General features: G+C 42.0%; 1 protein-coding gene across 1 annotated transcript; it reads left to right on the top strand.

Annotated features, from left to right (window-relative positions):
* Positions 1-2275: 2275 nt before the first annotated feature.
* Positions 2276-14270, top strand: BTBD1 (BTB domain containing 1). The gene is made up of 8 exons (XM_081170051.1): positions 2276-2706; positions 5533-5689; positions 6616-6721; positions 7271-7468; positions 9084-9276; positions 11249-11336; positions 12506-12652; positions 13564-14270. Exons 1-8 carry the CDS (start codon positions 2291-2293, stop codon positions 13720-13722), a joined length of 1464 nt encoding a protein of 487 aa, XP_081026177.1. The 5' UTR covers positions 2276-2290; the 3' UTR covers positions 13723-14270.
* The last annotated feature ends 853 nt before the right edge of the window (positions 14271-15123 follow it).

Raw genomic sequence — 15123 nt, 5'->3', positions numbered from 1 at the left:
AATTCACTCAAAAATGGTGCCAATGGTGGCAGCTTTGTAAATCCCAGCAGCCTTGTGAACCAATCAGAGGCAGCTTTCTCAATCCCAGCAGCAGGTATAAAACCAGCAGGCCATTGGCCTGCGCTCAGGCCACCCAATTTCTCTCTCTCTTTTCCCTCTTGATTTGGATTTTCTTCTTCAGAGTTCACGCTAGGGGAAATGTCAGCCTTGTGCCCCAACAGCATGTTATGCTGGCAAAACACATTTATGTTTCCAGTTACAAAACATTTGGAACAGCAAATAGCTGATAATTCTCATCCCTCTTAGGCTGTATCCATCTTTTAAAAGCTGCTAAGGAGAACTCTGAATAGAGCATTGGACATGCATAGTGTGATATCCAGTGGTGACCGTCTGCTGATGGAATGGAATCTGTCAGCGGAACAGGGCGCATGAGCGTAGCCAAGGGGGAGCCGGGAACAGCTGTCCCCCATCAAGTAAAACAATAGAAATACTTAACAAACTGATCAATCACTTTGGTTCTGCCCCCCCCCAAAAAAAATCCTAGCTACGCCCATAACAGGGTGGGATGCAATGTTCAGTGATCTCTCCCCTGTGCCAAACTGCCCCCACCTAAATCTGCTCTGAATGTTTGCCCAACCCTCTGGAGCAGATTTTGAGGTGGTGCAGGTCACACTGCAGGGTGGGGTGTGCTGCCAAAAATTTCTTCTCTCCCTGTTCTGCTGTCAGTGGGCATAGTCAGCAATTGGGTAAAGATAAAGGGACCCCTGACCGTTAGGTCCAGTCGCGGACAACTCTGGGGTTGCGGCGCTCATCTCACTTTACTGGCCAAGGGAGCCGGCATACAGTTTCCGGGTCATGCGGCCAGCATGACTAAGCCGCTTCTGGCGAACCAGAGCAGTGCACGGAAACGCCGTTTATATTCCTGCTGGAGTGGTACCTACCTATTTATCTACTTGCAGTTGACATGCTTTTGAACTGCTAGGTTGGCAGGAGCTGGGACTGAATGGGAGCTCACCCTGTCGCGGGGATTCGATCCGCCGACCTTCCGATTGGCAAGCCCTAGGCTTTGTGGTTTAACCCACAGCGCCACCCGCATCAGCAATTGGGTAGCACCACACAATTTCCCCTTTATTTAACACAGACTTTGATAGATCCTGATAGATCTGAAAATGATGTGTTATAACAGTGTCCATGTATATCAAATATCCTGCAATTGAAGGAGACGGTCTTTGTCCACAGACAGCTTCCAGGTCATGTGGCCAGCATGACTAAGCTGCTTCTGGCAAACCAGAGCAGCACATGGAAACACCGTTTACCTTCCCGGCAGAGCGGTACCTATTTATCTACTTGCACTTCGACGTGCTTTCGAACTGCTAGGTTGGCAGGGGCTGGGACAGAGCAACGGGAGTTCACCCTGTCGCAAGGATTCGAACCGCCAACCTTCTGATCGGCAAGTCCTAGGCTCAGTGGTTTAACCCACAGCGCCACCCGCATTTAATTTCTTGTTGCTACTCTGTGTGAGGCGAATGAGGTGCAACTTGTAACCTGCTTTAGAATTGCATTTGCAATCAAGAGCATGTAGGGAATGTTTTAAATAAAGAAATAATTTGAGATCTGTTTTAGTGCCTATAGAATCACGTTTATCTACGTCTGAATATTATCCTCCTTCCGAGGAGACAATTTCACTTTGCCCTCCCAAGAACCATAGCTGTCAACGTTTCCCTTTTTTTAAGGGAGATTCCCTTATTCCGAATAGGATTCCTCGCAAGAAAAGGGAAAAGTTGACAGCTATGCGAAGAACCCTGTGCGTTGCTGGAGATGCTCCCATTCTGACTCCCAGCTTGGAAAAGTGTCAGACTACCAGTGGATTAGTTCGCAGGGCCGTCACTGGCAATATGGGAATAATGACTAGGGATGGGCATCACTTCTTTTTATTAACACTCAGGAACCAAAAATTAAAATCAACAATAAAACAAAACCTGAATAGAAATGTGCAGGAACTCTCCACTGGGCAACTCCGTTGAATTCTGCGGAATACAAACGCCTTCCCCCCTTTCCCCAAAGTGAACCACGAAACGCCCCACTCGCACAATGGAATGCTTCTCTTCCATTTTATCTCTGTGAATTGTGCGCAGGCGCTCTCAAGCTTTCGCCTCGGGCGCACCAAGCCCGACTGTGCGTCGCCGCGCTGTCTACGTAGCACCGCGCCGGCGCAGCTTGGAGGAAGGGGCCACCCATTGTGAGCCAAGAGGCCGCGAGTGCGCGTGCGCCGGCCTGAAGAGGGTTCGCGATGGCGGCCGCGGGCGGCCCTGAGGCGACCGCGTCGTCGGGGCCCTCGGAGGCGGCGTCGGCGGCCGGCGTCGCCGTGGCGGCCTCGTCGTCGTCGTCACCGGCCGTGGCCCCCGTGGTGGTGCAGCGCGAGCCGGTGTACAACTGGCAGGCCACGAAGCGGTCTCTCCGGGAGCGCTTCGCCTTCCTCTTCGCCAACGAGCTGCTGAGCGACGTGCGCTTCGTGGTGGGCAAAGGCGGGCCGAGGGCCGGAGGAGGCGCGCCCGGGCCGGGCCAGCAACGCATCCCCGCGCACCGCTTCGTCCTAGCCGCCGGCAGCGCCGTCTTCGACGCCATGTTCAACGGCGGCATGGCCACCACCTCGGCCGAGATCGAGCTGCCCGACGTGGAGCCCGCCGCTTTCCTCGCCCTGCTCAGGTCCGTCGAGGAGGAAGGAAGGGTGGGTCGCGACGGCGGTGGCTGCTGGATATACGCTCCGTGCACGAGGCATTGTCAAGATGTGGCCGCGTCCACACCATCCTTCGAAGCGCCATGATACCGCTTTAAAAACAGTCCTGGCTTCTCCCCAAGGAATTGTGGGGCTGTAGTTTGTTAAGGGTGCTGAGAGCTCTTAGGAGAAGCTCCCCTTTCCATCAGCTGGATAGGTCAGTGGGTTAGAGGTAAAAGGTAAAGGACCCCTGGAAGATTAAGTCCAGTCAAAGGCGACTATGGGGTTGTGGCGCTCATCTCGCTTTCAGGGTGAGGGAGCTGGCGTTTGTCCACAGACAGCTTTCTGGGACATGTGGCCAGCAGGGCTGAACCGTTTCTGGCACAATGGAACACTGTGACGGAAACCAGAGCGCATGGAGACGCCGTTCATGTTCCCGCCACAGTGGTACCTATTTATCTGCTTGCACTGACGTGCTTTCAAACTGCTAGGTTGGCAGGAGCAGGGACAACAGAGTAACCGGAGCTCACCCTGTCATTGGGATTCGAACCTCCGACTTTCTGATCGGCAAACCCAAGAGGCTCAGTGGTTTAGACCACAGCGCCGCCCACATCCCTAGTGGGTCAGAGCATGGTGCTGACAAGGTCACAGGTTCGCTCCCTGTGTGGGATGGCTGCATATTCCTGCATTGCTGGGGGTTGGACTAGATGATGATGATAATAAATTTATTATTTATACCCTGCTCTTCTGGCTGGGTTTCCCCAGCCACTGAGCGGCTCCCAACAGCATATTAAAAACACGATCAAACAGGGTCCCTTCCAACTCTATGATTCTATGATTCTATTCCCCTCCCAGAGGTGCAGTTCCCAGAGTTGTTGGGGAAAAGTTCTGGAAAAGGAATAGGTAGGTCTGCTAACAACGCTCGGTGCCCTTAACAAACTACAGTTCCCAGGATTCTTCATGAGGGGAGCCATGACCGTTTAAAGTGGCATAGTGCTTTAAATTTATGGTGTGGGTGTTGCCTTAGGTGGCTATAAAAATGGGGCTGGGCAGCCAGTTGTTTGTGGCTAGCATGATGGCTGTGTTTCCCAGTATTGGACACAGTATGCTTCTGACTACCAGTTTGCGAGGAACAACAATGGGAGAAGGCTATTAATCCAGTAGGACCCTTTTCATGTTGTTATGGTGCTAAATTTATATTTTATAGTATTTTACACAGGTAAAAATAAATAGCATGTTTTATTGAATAATTTATATTTGTTCATGGTTATTTTATATAGACATTTACATCCCAACTTGCTTGTGGCTATGCAATTCTTAGAGTATAATCAACAAAAGTAGCTGGACTGCCATAAGCTATAGCATACCATATACCTCCTATACCATAAGTATAGGAGGGAGTGGAAACTGTCCTTTCTACAGCAGCATTTTAAGAAAACAAGAACCATCCTATTGGATCAGACCAGAGGACCAACTTGTCCATCATCCTGTTTTCTGCATTGGCCAACCAACTGCTTATGGGACAACAACTAACATTCAGATGCATGCCTCCTGTGATACTTGAAGGAATATACAGCTATCATAACTTGTAAGCTATTACCCTTAATGAATTTGTCTACTTCCCCATTTAAAGCCATCTAAGTTGGTGGCCCTAACCATATTCTAAGGTAGCTAATTCCATAGTTTAACTTTCTGCATATATTTTTCTAAGCTGGATGTGATGGAGGGGTTTTTCTTCCTCGTGACTGCTTGCTTGATTCGTATTATTGGGTGCAAAAGAGAGATAGAGTCTTCCATCCCACCTCTTTCACTGCACTTGGAACTCCTTGTCACCTGTGACCATCAAGGGACCGCTTAAATTCAAGACTGACATATAAATCAATGTTATGAATAAACAAATGTAACCTGGTCTGTGGAATGTGACCTTGGAGGCTGTGGCACAGATTTTGATTTCCTGAAAGACCCACTGGTCAGTGGCTTAGTGAGGGAAGATTTGAACCAGGGGCTTACTGTGTTGGGTTTTGATTCATTTAATTATGCCAATTATGGCAATCCTGGAATTGCTTCTTCCAGGTATTGTGTAAAAAGTCATGCTGCACAAGATTTAGTGTACACTCCCTCTGTGAGTGCATTGATAGATCTATTGGTGAAGTCTCACTCCCTGTTTGGAGGACATGGATAGAGGTCTTGTGGTGTCAAGCAACTGGCGGTGCTTGTTCCCTGCACAAGATGGTATTGCAATCTTGAGGTTTTTTCTTTTGCACGGCAGAGAGAATTGTCTAGTGCCTGACCTTTTATGTTAACTCCTCATTCAAACCAGTTATTGCGGATCAGAGAATTTTGGTATGGATTTTGAACAGAATATAGATTTGGGTGTGGAGATGCTGCTGTGATGTGTATGATCTGGAAGATGCAGCCTAGGAGCCCAAGATGAAAATAGTTGGAAGTCAAAATACTTGAATCTGAGTTTATACCTGGTCAGGAACAAAGAAGCTCTGAACCATTCTTCTAGGAATGTAGTATTTCTGGTCTGTTTTTGCATCGTAAGGCAATCCCTGACCTTTCAGGTTTGTAAAGCTGCTGACTTTCTGCAGATAGTCAAGATTGTCCGTTAATATTTGGGGTAGGATTGCCTGTCATATGCTGTGGAACCAGCTCTGCAGAACAAAGGATATTAGGATCTTGAGTGACTTGCATCTCAGTGCTATGTGTATGTACTTCAAAGTAAGTTCAAAGGGCCTTTCATGTTATAAAGGGTGGCTGCCTTAATTGTCATTAAGCACTGTTCTCATAACTTGCTCTTCTTTCATTCCTAGGTTTTTGTATTCAGATGAAGTTCAGATTGGTCCCGAAACTGTTATGACCACTCTCTACACAGCCAAGAAGTATGCTGTCCCAGCCTTAGAAGCTCATTGTGTTGAATTTCTCACTAAGCACCTTCGGGCAGACAATGCTTTTATGCTGCTTACTCAGGTAACCTGCTGACTTGCATACTTAATGAGCTAACTGGAAATATGTGTCTGTTACTTCCCTAATTGCGTAGATCTGAGCACGTCTTACTTAAAAACATGTACGTAGTAAAGTAGTTGTGAATAATGCTGGAATATGGAAATTATGATAACTCACACATTTGAGTAAGGCTTCCTGCTCATGATCCTGATTCAGCCTGCGTGTGTGTGTGTTGTGAAAAACGCTGTGGAAAGACAAATTGCTTAGCATTCAGGACTATTTTATAAATACAGCATGAGCTAGTGATCAGTTCTTCGTTTTTCATGTTTTGTTATTGTAAGAAAATGGCATGAAGCTTGGTGGTTTCTGATATTCAGTGTTATCAGCCTCTGGTGTGTCAGAATCAAATTCATCCTCCTATAATTTACACGAGTTATAATGTTTAACAGTTCTTAAAGATTGGTGCCTATCAGGCACTGTTCCATTAGACTCACTGAAAATTAAGCATGCATAGGATTCTGTGTATGCCCCAGAGCTAGTGCAGAAACACTTCTAACTGCAGTGAAGGCCTGGAAGCCGGTAGGGAAATCTTTTCTACCTTAATAGTGACTGTTTTTTTCCACCACCCACAGTTAAGGCTGCTTAGGGTAACCAATTGCTAAGGGGTTGAAGCCAGCTCATAACCACGATTTTAAACTGGTATTAAATGGGAACCCTGATTAGTCATGCTTTGTGTCACTGTTGATAGAAGTAAGGCGAGCAAGAATTGAAGGTAGCAAATGGAGTTTTGTGTACAAAACATTAATGTTGGGAGCAGCAATGTGAAATTAAGGTTGCTTTTGTAGAAATCCTTTTTTGTTATTTTATGTTGGAAACTGTTTCTATTAGCAGTCAAGCCTATCCTGCAATACAGAATTTGCAAAATAATTCTAAGTAAATCTCTTGCATAGGCTCGTTTATTTGATGAACCGCAACTAGCTAGTCTCTGTCTTGACACAATAGACAAAAGTACTATGGATGCAATAAGTGCAGAAGGGTTCACAGATATTGATATAGGTAAGTAGCCCTCTAACCATTTATGTTCTTTGTGAAGGACTAGGCTGATAACTTACCTGATAGTATTTTTGCTATCCCTTCTCACATGTTGATCCAAAAAGATCCACATTCTTTGTTAATGGGTGATTTTAGTTGGGCATTTAACTTTCCAAGCTAGCCTGATTGTCTTGACCATTTTAGGGGAGATTAGTACTAGATTTTGCACCCCAACTGAATGCACATTCCCACTGAGTTTCTTTTTGATAATCACCTGCACACTGATTACGTAGGACCTACTCAAAAAGAAACTCAGTATTATTTTTGTTATTATGATGTGCATTTTTTTGTTTTATATTGTAAACTCCTCTGTAATCTTCAGATGAAGGACAGCACAGTTTAAATAAAAAGTTTGTGTCAACTATATTGCCAAATTAATTTAAGGAGTATAGCCTGTGATAGGTAGTTTATGTAGTAACTTTAAAAGGCATTCAATAGCAGTGAATTTTCTGGGCAGAAGTGGGGAGGGGATGGAGTCCTCAATTCACAAGTAACTTGATTCTTCTTCTTCAGACACTTTGTGTGCAGTATTGGAAAGAGACACACTAAGTATTCGTGAAAGTAGACTTTTTGGAGCTGTTGTTCGCTGGGCTGAAGCAGAGTGTCAAAGACAGCAACTGCCCATCACATCTGCCAATAAGCAGAAAGTGCTTGGCAAAGCCCTCTCCTTAATCCGCTTTCCATTGATGACTATTGAAGAGTTTGCAGCAGGTAACTGTATGGCTGGCTTCATTGTTGCAAAAAGTGAAAGGTTCTCTATGTTTTTAGATATAATGTCCAAAATATGTGCTAAGGTTCCAGTTCTATTGGCCCTTTTACTAGCGATTAAATCATCTTTGTTTAACAACATGGTCATTGGCTCGAGAAAAGTAGCAAGAAAACAATACAGTACATTTTGTTTGCTCAGAAATCTGATTTTTTTGTACTTTTGTGATGCTCTTGCAGCTTGATCCAATGATGTTTATGTTGAAATAAGCCTTGTTGATCTCAATAAGACCTGCTTCTCAGAAAATCTGTGTAAGACTGCAGCTTTATTCTCCAGTTTTTGTTAAATCATATTTGTAATGTTGCTCATTCATTTTTTGTTTAATTCCTGCAGCTAAGATTTTAGCTGCCAATAATGAGAATTTCCTCTGGGAACAGTTATCTTCAATTAATTTAATCATTTTTATAGTGGAAGACAAAATTTGTGCCTCATTGACAGGCTGTCTGCTTTCAAAAATGAGAAGGGTCTCTTGTAGGATGGAAAGCAAATGTGTGCGATACTTCCTGCAGTAGTTAGATCCTGTAAAAAAATGGAAAGTAGCTTGCACTAAAAGATACAAACCATCCACAGATAATGGCTTATTTACCTGGGAGCAAGTCTCATTGAACTCTCTGGAACTTCTTTTACAAGACAATTTAGTCATGTCAGAGGTTAAACTGGATGAAGCACTTAAAAACAAATCTGTTGGCTTCACGTGTAACTTTGTTTTCACTTGGGATATTTGCCTTAGGCACAACAAAGGACCATAATTATGATGTTTCAGTTTTTAAAAAATTACTATGTTTCAGGGTTGTTGTTGTTTTTTTAAAAAAACACCTTGCATTTAAATTTACATGTATTTAATTTTATATATTGTAATAACTTCGTGTTTTATATTTCTGATTTAACTGGTTGAGAATCATATATAAAACTAAACACCTGGTTTTACCTATTTCACAAGTCACACTGCTAAAATGGTTCTTTTGTGTGTGTGTCTGCAATATACAAACCAGTTAAACCAGAATAATTAAGTGTTTCATCCTGTTTAAGTCTATTGCCAATGGCAAATTTGGCAGCGTGAACACACATCTATAGACCATATATCATGGAAAATAATCACTCATAATACAAATCTTAATTGCCAAATTACTACTAGTACAAATAGTTCTCAAGTCTAACCTGTGTGTTGTGGAAGAAGTCTTATTCAGTAAAGCTACTGTGGCTAACACAACATATTTCAGACTAGCTGAGGTGGACATTCAAACCTTTTACCCCAATGCTTATATTAATTTTATCTTAAAAAACATTAGAGCTTATGCTAGCAGATAACAAGCTTGATTCACAAGCTATTTTTTGGTTGGAGTATTTGGATCTTGTCAGCCTTCTCTTGAAGCCTGTAGGTCTTTCTCCTTTTATAGCCCAGATTCGTTAATCCAAGTTAAACAGCTACAATCTAGCAGTGGGATAGCTGTAAAAAAAAAAAATAGGCTTATAAAGTAATAGTTGCCTCAAGAACATTTCTCCGTCGGCCTCCTAGTATATAGAATATATTCAGCTCAGTTGCACTGCCTTTTTTTCCAGGTCCTGCTCAGTCTGGAATTTTGTCAGATCGGGAAGTAGTAAATCTCTTTCTGCATTTTACAGTCAACCCTAAGCCTAGAGTTGACTATATTGACCGACCAAGATGCTGTCTTAGAGGAAAGGAATGCAGCATAAATAGATTCCAGCAAGTGGAGAGCCGCTGGGGTTACAGTGGAACAAGTGACAGGATCAGGTATTGGTCCATTTTCAGGGGAACTCGTGTGATTAGCCTATCACAATTAGGAGAAACCTTCCAAAAGATTATTGCTCAGTTAGCAACTTAGTAGGCATGTATTTTCCCTGCCATCATAGACACATTAAAGAAGAAAGCATGGCTAAGGATGCTTGTTCTGCTGTTTGGCTTTTCACACAGGATTGGATAACTCATGTAGGGAATCGTATGGCAGCACGTTGGTGCTCAAATAAACACACTTTGGGCTATGACATGGAAGGTTTCTCTTGTGGCTTTGGGATTGCATGGAGACTAGATAAGAGATGCACTGTTCTGCCTATAATAAATGTTCTTCTTATTGGGTGCAAGCACTGGCTGATAGGTTTGGGGTCAAATTCATTAAGGCTGTGTGCATGTAGTTTCATTGGCCCTTAGTCCGATTCAATAGATGCTCGGTTTGTTCAATATATATTTACTTGATGGAGGCTGGGATCTAAAGAACTACTAGGGGAAACATTTTTTTGCTTTGTTAGCTGATGAGCCCACCCTGCAAAATACCATGCCACAAGCAGCTGTTGAAAGTAGTAGTAGTAGTAGTAGTAGTAATAATAATAATAATAATAATAATAATAATAATAATAATAAATTTTATTTATATCCTGCCCTCCCCAATCGAAGCCGGGCTCAGGGCTGCTAACAACAGTAAAATAGTACAACATTCTAAAATCATTACATTATAAAAGTAATTCAAATCAAATTGAATGGCAACCATTGAGCCAAAGTTCTGTGAAGATTGCCAAAGGAGGGAGTCAGGCTGTGCCCTAAGTTTCAAAAGCAGCTTGCCATGTGGCATGGGTGGCTGCTGTTTAAAAAGGAAAAAGAAAACCCAGTGCCTCTTTTGGGTGCCTAGAACTGGTTATACAGCTCTCTGAATCCTGGTCCAGGTGCTTACAAAAACACAGGGAGGTCTTCTTCAGAAGAGACTGCTTGAAGCTTAATGTTCAGCACACTATGCATGCTGTTGCACCATATGCTCTTCTGTGTTGACTTGTAGTATTTCACTAAAGATAATGGGCATCAGTTAAATAATACTTGTATAAAAGAGCATTAAAGAAGGGCCAAAACTTCTAACATTTAGGCAAGTTCAAGAGGTTGCTTTCAATACCAGGTTAAGAACTGTGAGATGGGATGTTTTTGTCCTTTTTATTATTATTGTTCCAGTGTTGATTTTGTTAATTTGTATTTGGAGGAGTTGGTTTTATACAGACAAATTACTATTAGAAATATTGTTTAAATGTTTGTGTAAGTACCTTGGGTATTGTTTTGAGAAAGGAGTCTAAGAAATGTAAATAATAATGATAGCAGACATTGGAATAAAACAACTCCTGAATTGAATCACTAAACCCTCCCCCCAACTGATAAAACTACTAGCAGCAAATCAAAGTTCCTATTTTTCTTTTTAAAGTAGTCTATATTGCCCTCTCAATCCCTGATGAAATAAGCATTTTAACTTCATTTTCAGAAGATGAGAACAGAACTGACTTCGCAAGTCTTTCTGGGGAGGGGATTCAGAAGGGGAGGGAGTCCTGCTGAGGGAATTGTGCCCCTTGCCCCTATTTGTCAGACAAACAGAAGCCTGAGCTGATCTTTTCTGGAGATCTTGGTGTATGATGAAGCTGGTGAGGGAGAAGAAAATCTGTTAGGTAAATATGGTCTTGTTTGACAGTAGTTTGGCACAGGTATCTTTTTAAGCATGTGGCAGAACTGGAATTTGTACACTTCTAGCTTATTCCAGTGCAAAATAGAGGTAGAAACAACTGTAGTTTAGGAATCCAACCCTTATTTGGAAATTTTAACACTAGTCAATTACATTTTTCTCTCCATATTTCAAATACATTTACTTCCCTCTATTGTCTATGGGGTCACGAAGAGTCGAACACAACTAAACCACTAAACAACAACAACAACAAATTCTTTATTTTCTCTTTTTAAGGTTCACTGTTAATAGAAGGATTTCAATAGTGGGATTTGGATTGTATGGATCTATTCATGGACCCACAGATTACCAAGTTAATATACAGGTACCATCATGCTTTCTACGTGCTTAATGAGTTACACGTTTTCCTTAGACACCAAAATGTGTAAATAGTTCATTAATTTAACTAAATTGGCCAGGGATAGTCTGTTCAGAGTTGCATCATTTTGGTATATTGGATCAGTAGATTACCGAGGCAGGGTTTCTTACTTACGGTCCCATGGAACTGGCTTTCCATTCAAACTTGCCATGTTTGAACTTGCTTGTGGAATACACCCACCCACATTGAGTATTGCTACCTTGGTATATCTGGAGTGTTTCAAGGGGACTGCTACCTAAATTACTGAACTCTGTGTGAATTACGTTTTCAGATCTTCTGTTAAGGTACTACAGGGCTTGTGAGGAAAAAAATGTGCTTGGCAAAAAATTATGTATGCCAGTACTTGCGTAAATAGTTATCAAGAAATCCAGAATATTTTAATGGATGACTTTCAAAAGCACTTATTATCATTATCATCATCATCATCTTATCATAATTATTTATTAAATTTGTATACCACCCTTCCTCCATAGATGTCAGGGTGGTGCACAACATAAAATTACAATATGAAAACCACAAAACAGATAGTGAAAATAAGAACAGCAACAAACCAATAATCTCCCACAACACATTGACAGGGGTATTGGATGTCAAACAGCCGAAGGCCTGGTTGAAAAGGAATATTTTCACCTGGCGCCTAAAGGTGTATAATGAGGGCGCCAGCTGAACTTCCCCGGAAAGAACATTCCACAAATGGGGAGCCACCACAGAAATTTAGACAAATCTGAGTGGGGAAGGCATTCCAAAGACAGAGCAAAACCCCTTTTGTCTTACCTATGACAGAAGGAGCATCTGAGGAAGAGCTTCTGAAGTTGGTTTTGATTGCTTTGAACTATGCCCTGAAGCAAACTATTAGTACAGGTCTTGTATTAGATTGTGTATTAATTACAGGTGCCAATTAGAGCCCCAATTTAAGCGTTATGGGTTGTGAAAGCTTTGCTTGTTGAAGCCCCAAGCTGTAGTTTCAGTTTCAGCCAGAAGCTGGAAGAGTGAAACAGGTTCCAGGGGCAAAAATCAGGTTCTGGTCATCTTAATAAAATGTGTAGTGGTTTCTAAAACAAAAAAAATCACAGGGTGTTTTCTGTTTTATTTCTTGCCATGCTGTCTTACTGCAGATAATTGAATATGAGAAAAATCAGACGCTAGGGCAGAATGACACTGGATTTAGCTGTGACGGAACTGCCAATACCTTCAGAGTGATGTTCAAAGAACCTATAGAGATTCTGCCAACTGTGTGTTACACTGCTTGTGCAACCCTAAAAGTAAGATGTTCTCAATTATTTTGTAAATATTTTAAACATGAGCGATGAGAAACTGGACTGTATGTATTGGTTATGTGTGGCTTATATAATATAAGGGATGCGGGTGGCGCTGTGGGTAAAACCTCAGCGCCTAGGACTTGCCGATCGCATGGTCGGCGGTTCGAATCCCCGCGGCAGGGTGCGCTCCCGTCTTTCGGTTCCAGCGCCTGCCAACCTAGCAGTTTGAAAGCACCTCTGGGTGCAAGTAGATAAATAGGGACCGCTTACCAGCGGGAAGGTAAACGGCGTTCCGTGTGCTGCGCTGGCTCGCCAGATGCAGCTTGTCACGCTGGCCACGTGACCCGGAAATGTCTGCAGACAGCGCTGGCTCCCGGCCTCTAGAGTGAGATGAGCGCACAACCCTAGAGTCTGGCAAGACTGGCCCATACGGGCAGGGATACCTTTACCTTTTATATAATTACAGATGGGTAGCCGTGTTGGTCTGCCATAGTCCAAATAAAAAAATTCCTTCCTGTAGCACCTTAAAGACCAACTAAGTTAGTTCTTGGTATAAGCTTTCGTGTGCATGCACACTTCTTCAGATACACATTATGGCACAAAGGGATTGAAGAAAGTAATCCACGAGTCCCCCACTTCAAGCAAAACCTGCTTTTTCTTTTTTAGTATCTGAAGAAGTGTGCATGCACACGAAAGCTTATACCAAGAACTAACTTAGTTGGTCTTTAAGGTGCTACAGGAAGGAATTTTTTTCTTTTATATAATATAAGCCTCTTCATTACTAAAATGAGTATCTCTGCTGTAGCATATATTTCCTGGTATTGTAATTCTTTGCCACTAATTTACTTTACTGCTTACTTTATAAAGTATTGTAAAGAAAAAGGAAATAAACTTATCTTGTTATTATTCTTTAGGGCCCTGATTCTCATTATGGCACAAAGGGATTGAAGAAAGTAATCCACGAGTCCCCCACTTCAAGCAAAACCTGCTTTTTCTTTTTTAGTTCACCGGGTAACAACAACGGTACATCAATAGAAGATGGGCAAATACCAGAAATAATATTTTATACGTAACTTCAAATAACTGAGAAGTAAAACTTTGCATTGACTCTTGATAAAAAGGACAGATGGAAGATACAGAATACTGTGAAGCATTGTAAATACATAATCTCGGATGTGTTATGATGATACTGAAGTATTGTACATGGAAGGTACTAAAACCTAGTATTCACTACTTCCAGTGGCAGTATGCAGCCAAATTGTTCTTGAACTAAAATATTCTTACCTGTACATAAGTATTTAACTTGATCACTTTAAATATACTGCCATCATTACCTGAAAGCTGGAGCAGAATATTTGTATTTTTTTCCTGAAATATACATGTTGCAAATGATATATCATTTGTGGATGGTATGATTGCGTTCCTGCACAATACACCACTTGCATTCTTAAAACTGAACACTTATGAAGAGAAGCCGAATTAAGGTTGATACAAATTGCCTCTGTAATTGTACTCAGTACAGTGTACATAAAATTAAATCTGTTTTGCTGTTTTGCTGGGGAAATATTCAGAAGTCAGTTGTATGAAGCTATCCTTGAAATAAAGTGAAGAGTGGAAGCAATTTTGTATAGTCCCGGAATACGTTACTTAAAAATAAATCCTGAACACTTTAAACTTACTTGTTCATACATATGCAAGCATACTGAGTAGTTCAGTATATATATAATGGAGTAATTAAGAATATTGTTTAAAGTAGCCTAGGCATATATTTTAAGTATTAAAGATACTGGCTAGGTTCCAAAGGATCAGACTACTTAGTCTCACAATGGAAGTTGTTGTTCAAAACATCTGGAGGGCACTAGGTTGGCAAAGGCTGGTGTACAGGTGGAATACCCCATATAAAATCATGCAAGCCCATTTTAAGAGTCTGAAATGCTACAACTCAAACACAAGTCTTATCACCTCGGTAAGGTATAGCTGTTTGCTAGGATCTGAAAAAGCTTGTCACTTTAATCCTTACTCTGCATTGCAAAATCTACTTTAAAAGTACCATTGTGCTGAGTAATGGGCATTTTTCAGAGGTAAAAATGAACAGGATTACAAAGTTCCCTTGGCCTCAAAAACTACCGGTAGTTCCATGGTGATTTGATTGGAAGCTGCTGTCACAGCAGCATTTTTCAAAGCTGCTTTGATCATTAATGCATGCCTCTGCTCGTTCAGTGAGCTATGGATCAGGCTAGTGAAAAAGACAGAGGTGACTTCATCTTTGAGATCTCATTGAAAATGTGCCACAAATGTCTGTGATCAGCGAAGCAAGCAGCCGCTGTATTACATATCACAAGTGTCTGAAATGCTGCCTTTTCTGTTGAGGTGGTTAGTACCATATGTGAAAAGTGTCAGCCCTAGAATAATCTCTGCGTACCTGGATTTATGACTAAGTCACATGTGACCATACTACCATAAACATTACCCAG

The sequence above is a fragment of the Podarcis bocagei genome, assembly GCF_964188305.1.
Source record: "Podarcis bocagei genome assembly, chromosome: 14".
In the NCBI taxonomy this organism is placed as follows: Eukaryota; Metazoa; Chordata; class Lepidosauria; order Squamata; family Lacertidae; genus Podarcis; species Podarcis bocagei.
This window is presented reverse-complemented; position numbering and strand designations above follow the sequence as displayed.